At 35.9% G+C, this 7893-nt stretch overlaps 1 protein-coding gene across 2 annotated transcripts in view; it reads left to right on the forward strand.

Moving 5' to 3' along the window:
• Positions 1 to 7893, forward strand: part of Slc30a9 (solute carrier family 30 member 9) — a 73144-nt gene that overhangs the window by 36958 nt on the left and 28293 nt on the right. For both annotated transcript variants that reach the window (XM_010625159.3, XM_010625158.3), the window contains 2 exons: positions 1626 to 1693; positions 3236 to 3338. In XM_010625159.3, coding sequence (XP_010623461.1) covers positions 1626 to 1693; positions 3236 to 3338 — 171 coding nt within the window. The remainder of the gene's footprint in view (positions 1 to 1625; positions 1694 to 3235; positions 3339 to 7893) is intronic.

Genomic DNA, 7893 nt, shown 5'->3' on the forward strand with positions numbered 1-7893 from the left:
TCTCTCCATGTCATAAACTGTCTTTTTTACATAAATAAGACTTATGTCAAGGGTCTCCTTAAAATTGTCCAATGTCTTCTTTTTGCCATCAGAATAAAATTTAAACTGTTCTCTATAGTCTGTTCTCTATAGTCTTCCTAGATTCTTCTCCTGTCATTTTTCTTGTTCTGAGATTTTTTTGGTATTGGGGATCAAAATCAGGACCTTGCACTTGCGAAGCAGGCAGTGGCACCACTAAGCTATATCCCCAGCCCTCTTGTTCCCTACTTTAACCACATCAGCCTTATTTTTTCCCTTTGTATAAACCAAGCCTATTTCTGTTTTAGAGTCTTTGAACTTGCTCCATACTCTGCCTCAAACATTTTTCTTCTAGATCTTTTAATGATTGCTTTTCATCATTGAACTTCTTTCTATAACTATAATAGCTGAAATAACCCTTCCCATCCCCACCACTACCCCTCTCTCTCATTTTTCTCTCATACTCTGCTCTTTTATTTTATTATGTTCATCACTGTCTGATGTTAGGCATTTGTCTGTGGATTTATTCTGTCCTACTGGACTAGAATATGAGATCTCTGAAGACAGGGACTGACTTACTGTCATACTGTAGCATCTAGAACTGTACCAGTAGTTTCATAGTAAGTATTTTCTGAATAAATGACATGACAGAATCATTTGACAGCAGAGTATTTATTTCTGTGTAGGTGATCAGGGAAGGCTTTATATAGAAAAGTGACACTAAGTCAGACATGGAAGAGAACCATTAAAAACTTAGATTGTGGTGGAAGTTGATAGAATACCAAGAGAGGAAAAAGTATCCGAAAAATAAGAAATATACAAAAGGAGATTTAGTTTAGGAAAATATTTAGCTCAGGAAAATATTTCCCCTGAATGTTTCTTTACTTGCTGTGTTCCCTTTATTTTGGTCTGTTTTGCAGTTAAACACAATACTTTCATTTGAGGTCTTCTGTCTTGAGAGGACCCTCAAGAGTTAAGTTGAAGCAATAAATTTGGTGGGTTCGGCTGTTCTATTTTATTATTTTGTTTTGCTTTTTGGTATCGGGGATCAAACTCAGGACCTTGAGCTTGCGAGGCAGGTGGCAGAACCACTGAGCTAAATCCCTGGCCCTGGCTGTTCCTTTTTAAAAGAAAGAAGTTACTCAAGAAAAGGAAAATGTTTACCGTCTGTGGATTTCAGGTCAATATATTTTTATTAGTTTATTATGAGTTTTTCTGTAGACAACTTGGATTGTTTTTGGAAGTAAGCAGGACATGAATTACAAAGCAACAAAATAAACAAGGTTCTAGACAAGTTACCATCTTCATTTGCAATTTCAATCTCTTCACTTTTTATTTTTTTATTTTTTATTTATTTATTTAATTTTTTTTTTGGTACCGGGGATTGAACTTGGGTCATTGCACTTGCAAGGCAGGCCACCGAACCGCTGAGCTAAATCCCCGGCCCTCTTCACTTTTTAAAGAACCTTCTGGAGACAAGGAATTAAAGAGTAAGACTACTTATTCAGAGATTCTGATAGAGGAGAAATTTCTGGTGTGTCAGAGGCACCAACTACAGAGCTTTTCTGGGAGTGAATTTAGAGGGTTTTTTTGTTTTCTTTTTGCAGCCACGCTCCAGAACAGCATCAGTGTTCTTCAAGGGACCAGGAAAAGTGGTGATGGTTGCCATTTGCATGTAAGTATTAAAAAACAGCCTTTTAAAAATAGAAATAGGTTGTTTAGTTATACATATCTGAATATATAAATTTACTATTTGATAGCTGCAGAATTGCAGGCTTATAGGGGCCAGGGATTTAGCTCAGTGGTTCCACCACCTACCTTGCAAGCACAAGGACCCAAATTCAATTGCTGTTACCCCCCCCAAAAAAGAAAAAAGGCTTATATTGTGCTAGGAGGCAGTTGGAAAGTCTGTATTATTGTCAGTAAAGTGATAGGGGAAGGGTCTGAGTGGATACAGACACTTATCCTTGTGCTCTATTTTTTATGTAGTTAATATTGAAGTTGCTACCTGAAAAATCCTCTTATTTTCATTGGAGTGGTAAAACTTTTTATTTTTATTTTTTATTATTTATTTATTTATTTTTGTACAGGGATCAAACTTGGGTCCTTGCACTTGCGAGGCAGGTGGCAGCAGCACTGACCTAAATCCCCAGCCCTACTCTTTTTATATTTATTTGTTTATTTATTTATTTTTCCAAGTTTGAACACAGGCCCTCTCACATGCTATGTATAGGCTCTACCACTGACCAGCGCATTTGGGGGAGTTGGGTCTTTGCACTGACCTACACCCCATTTTTAGTTTGAGACGGTGTCTGACTAAATTCCTCAGTCTGAGCTTGAAGTTGCCCTTCGCCTGACTCAGCCTATCAGTGTGTTGGAGTTACAGGCTTATGACACCATGCCTGCCAGTGTTTACAAGAATTTAGTAACAAAGCATAGTTGGTGGTAGTAATAAGTCTAATAGGGTATTAAAGGCAGAAGGTGTTGTTTAATGGATGGCAGTTAGTACAGAGTGAAGAAAACTGAGAATAGATTTTTTTTTAAGAAATTACTGCAGTTACTGCAGTTGGGGAGGGAAAGGAGGAGCTGTAAGGCATAGTTTCCTTATCCGTAGAAGGGGTGTTAATATTGGTTAAGAGAGCTATATTGTAACATGGCAAGTGACCAGCATAGCACCGGGGATCCGTCATGCTGATCAGCACTGGATCTAAACAGTTTTCTCTGAGAGAACCTTTTTGGTCTAGGTTTGCTCTCAGCTCTGGCATCTGCCTGGCATAGCAAACAGATGTGCTCTGAATTCTGCCTTTGACAGTCCTGTACTGGACAGTGGCAATATTCTCTTTCACCTACTTAAATTTCAGATTTTCCTTTTAAATTATCTTATCCAAATGTAGAAGCCCCTCTTTTCTTACCCTTTCTCAAAGTATACTTAACTAATTTGCTTGCATATAGCATGCTTCTTCATTTGAGTACTTCATAGTATTATAATCTGTATTTTCCAAATTTGTACTTTCGTTTTCTCATATTTTTTCATTTCCCTTCTTTCCTTTCCCTTACCCTTCCCACTTCCCCTCAAATTTGTACTTTTATTGACTGAACTATTAAGTTCTTTTTAATTTGCCTTTAATATAATTTAGTATAGCAGTATATAAAATCAATTAAATAAGTTTTTGGTGGAAAATTTTAGTCCAAACATGCTATTCTTTTTCTTTCACAGCAATGGTTTAAACTGCTTCTTTAAATTTCTTGCATGGATTTATACGGGTTCAGCAAGTATGTTCTCAGAAGCTATACACTCATTATCTGATACTTGCAATCAGGTGAGAAGTTAGAGCTTTTTAAAGTAATTCTTTTCGGTTTTCAGAGTTGGTCTATTTAAAAGCTGAATGAAATCTAGGTGTGGTGTCACATGTGTGTAATCCCAGCACTTGGGAAGCTGAAGGACTGTGAGTTTGTGTCCAGCCTGGGCCACATAGCAAGTTCCTGTCTTGAAACAACAAAAACACTAAATGACTTTGGCTGTGGAAGAAAATGTAAGTTGTTTTACTTTGAGTAATTGAGTACATTTGGCCTTCTGTCTCTGTGGATTCCGTATCCATGAGTTCAACTTCCTCAGATTTCACTAATTTTGGATTGAAAATATTCAGAAAAAAAATTGTGTCTCTACTGGACATGTATAGACTTTTCCTTGTTATTATTCCCTAAATAATGCACCTTAACAGTTATATATTAGTGATGATAAGTAATATAGAGATGATTTAAAATATAAAAGATATTTGTAAGTTATACAAATACTACACTTTATATAAGGGACTTGAACATCCAAGGATTTTAATATTCTCCAGGTGTCCTGGAATTAATCCCCCAATGATACTGAGAGATGGTAGTATTTTAAAGTGGGTTGTTATGCTTTAAGGGCTTTCAGTGATGGCATGTGGAGTGTAAGCTTATCAGTTACTAAGTGTGTAGCTGTCAACTTTTTAAACAAGATACTTAAATATAGAAATTTGATATCCATATTTAAATTCTTAAAGACTGTAAGACCCAATAAGCTAAAGTTTTTTAAAAATAAAGATAAAATAATGTGTGATTGTTTAAAATGCTTTCATGTTAGACTGGTTGAATTATTTTTCTTGAGTTTGTAAACGAAAAAATTTTTTCAAAATTAAAATATATTTTAAACTACTTTTAGTCCAAATTATAAATACTAAAAATCCAATCCTTTTTAAAGAACATGTACATATCATTTCATATTTTAAAGAGTGTGGTATATTAAGAGAATAGCTTTTTATTATTTGCTTCTAATTCTGTTATGTTAGAACAGATTTGGGAGAATATACAGCTATAGGAGTATTTAAGTCTGGAGCTTTAGCTCAGTGGTAGAGTATTTTCTCGCATGCAGGAGGCCCCACCCTTGATTTCTAGGACTGCCAAATAAAAAAATTTAAAAATGTTTAAGGCAAGATTTAATAAAATAAGGAACAATGAGAATAACTCATCTAAGTCTTTGTCAAATAGTTTAAAACCCTTTGTAAAAGTAAGAAGATAAGCATTTGCCATTAATATTGCAAGAATAACTAAGAATATTTTCCTTGAATTTAATTTTTATACTCAACGATACTTAAAAACTATTTCTATACATTTTGGATCCAGTCATGGTATGAGGTAGGAGGAGAGGGAATGAGGAAAGACACGTAAACATAATCTGCCATCTCAGAAGCTTATCCAAAGACAGGAAAATTGAAATGCAGAAGTATCTTGCCGGGCATGGTGGCGCACGCCTGTAATCCCAGCATTCAGGAGGGTGAGGCAGGACGATCACTATGAGTTTGAGACCAGCTTGGGCTACATAGTGAGTTCCAGGTCAGCCTCAACTACCTAGTGAGACCCTGTCTCCAAAAAAAAAAAGAAGAAAGAAATGCAGAAGTATCTGTCCATGTGGCCAAGAAGATATATATATATAAGGTTACTAGTTTAAATATTTTTGTTATTTAAAACATTTAAGAGTGATTTTTAAGTTTTCATTCTCTGAAATATTATTCATGCATTTAAAAAAATGGTATATAGCTATGAACTAGACTAATAACTGATAAATTGAGTAAAAAGTTAGGTTCTAATTCTTTCAGTCATGATGGCCTGGATTTATTTTATTTTTATTTTATTTTGGTGCTGGAGATCAAACTCAGGACCTTACTCTTAAAAGGCAGGCAGCAGCACCACTGAGCTAAATCCCCAGCCTTGGTTTTAGTTTTTTGCTGTGTTAAAACACTAAAATATCTAGATAGACTTCATGAAATAATGTTTCAAGCACTAAACAACAGCAACATAAGACCATGATCCTTGAGAGATGGGAAATAATATATTTGATTTCTGTGATCTCTCTGGCCTATTGCTTGAAGACACTTTTGAAATAGTGGCACCAGATGAGAACAGTCTCATTAGGTTGAAAAGACAGAAATCACAGTTCAGTGTCTGAAAGTGGCAAAAAATTTCCAGGCAGCATTCTGCAGAGGAAGGAGCTACATAGATAAAAACTGGCAGTCTGTGTAGGGATTCCCTTGAGTCTTTGTTGAATGCTAAATTACACTTGTGCAAGGTATGGATGTTAGTTTAGGCCGAAAACTACCAGGAAGCAATAAGCTGACTAATTTTTAGAGCTCACAGAGAGCTGGAGTACACCTCAAGTTTTGACCAACTGAGATAAGTGTCTTCACTGATACTGAAGTCAACAAAGGTTTAATACTTTAGCAGCAGAGCTAAATTACCTTAACATAAAATATTCCTAACTGTTCTAGAACCCTTTGTAATAGACCTGCTAAACTCCAAAAGATCAAGCTATATGCAAGTAATTCATATGCCAGAACAAAGCCCTGTATTCTTTAGTTTTTCTTTTTGTTTGGTACCGGGGATTGAATTCAGGACCTTGCACTTGCAAGGCAAGTGGTTACCACTGAGCTAAGGCTCCAGTCCTAGCCCTGTATTCTTTAAAGAAGACAAACTCCAATAAAATAAAACATCAAAAAATTTATAAACAATCTAGAACACAACCTCACACTCTTTAAGGAAGACAGTGAAATCTAAACATTCAATTCAACATTTATGTTTGTTATCCAATTAAAAAAAGTACTACTAGGAGCAGGAAAATTTGACTCAACCATGAGAAAGATCAGTCAAAAAGACACCCAAGTGACAGATGATAGAATTATCAAATAAGGGTATTACAGCTATATTTTTGCAATGAAATGAAACAACATAATGAGGACTTCCAGATTTACAAATTTATATTAGGATAATGAGGTATAAGAATTGATATGGACAAATGGAACAGAGTAGAGCCACCTTTTGACAGAGGTAACAGTGAGGGCCAGGGATTTAGCTCAGTGGTTCTTCCATCTGCCTCACAACCACAAAGACCAGAGTTTGATCCCTGATACCAAAAAAAAAACAAAAAAAACAGTCCAATTAAAAGAATCTTTTTAAAAACAAATTCTGTTAGTAAAATTAGATATTCATATGGAAAAATTAGGGGCATTGATCCTCACCTCGTACTGTAAACATATTTGTGGTGGTCCATAAGCCTAAATGTGAAAAATAAAATTATGAATTTTCTAAATGAAAATCTAGGACTGTACCTTTTAGATGCTTGGGTAGGAACAGATTTCGTGAATAAGAAACAAAAAAAAACACGTAAAATTCTCAACTTAAACTTCATCAAAATTTGAAACTTTTGCCTATTAAAAGATAACCCTTCACTCAGGGAAGCTGAGGCCAGAGGATTGAAAGTTTGAACCCAGCTTGGGCAGCTTAGCGAATTAATGAGACCCTGTCTCAGGAAAAAAAGGAACCCTAAAGAAAATAAAGAGGCAAGCCAAGGAGAAAATAATCACAAGGTAAATATATCTGACAAAGGATTGGTGTACAAAATAAAAAACTTCTACAGGGTTGGTTGGGGATTTGGATTTAGCTCAGTGGCACCGCACCTGCCTCACAAGCGCAAGGTCCTAAGTGCAATTCCCCAGTACAAAAAAGAAAAAAAAAATGCTACAGTTCAGTAATAAAACAACTCAGGTGATCCCCCACCCCAAGCTTAAAGGTTTTAGCAGGTATTTCACAAGTGAGCATACATAAGTGGTGACCAGTGGTACATGAAAAATGCTAACTAACACTGTTAGTTAGCAGGAGGAAATATACGTTAAAACCCAAGAAATCTCTATATGGCCTCTGTAGCGACTAAAATTTGAAAGCCTGGTAGCTAAATGTTGATGAAGATGGAGAGCCACCAGATCTCTCAGACATGGCTGGCATGGGGTAAAATGGTCCATTCTTTGAAGGGATTTGGCTGGGCCAGGGATTTGGCTCAGTGGTTCCAGCGAGGGCCTGAGTTTGATCCCTGGTACAAAAAAAAAAAAGGAAGAAAGAAAGAAAAAAAATATTTGGCAAACATATGCCTCTCGTCTTACTTACCCAGCAGTCTTACTCCTAAGTATTTACTCAAGAAATGGAATGTATGTCAACAAAAGCCTTAAGTAATAATGCTTATAGCAGTTTTACTTGCAATGGCCAGAAAAGTAGAATAAACCCAGTGCCCATCAACAGTGGAATGGATAAACAAATTATGATATAATCAGTGGAATCTTATCTGACATAAAGAAAATAACTACTTATCCTGTTAGTAACATATATGCAATATACTGAAAGAAGGTGAATACAAAAAAATACTTGTGTTAGAATTAACTTTAATCTTTGATTTAAAAAAAAAAGTTGGGGCCAGGTGTTGTGGCGCACGCCTGTAATCCCAGCACTCAGGAGGCTGAGGCAGGAGGATCACTGTGAGTTCGAGACCAGCCTGAGCTACATAGTGAGTTCCAGGTCAGT

This window comes from Fukomys damarensis, unplaced genomic scaffold (assembly GCF_012274545.1).
Source record: "Fukomys damarensis isolate Sample0158 unplaced genomic scaffold, DMR_v1.0_HiC HiC_scaffold_35, whole genome shotgun sequence".
Classification (NCBI taxonomy): domain Eukaryota; kingdom Metazoa; phylum Chordata; class Mammalia; order Rodentia; family Bathyergidae; genus Fukomys; species Fukomys damarensis.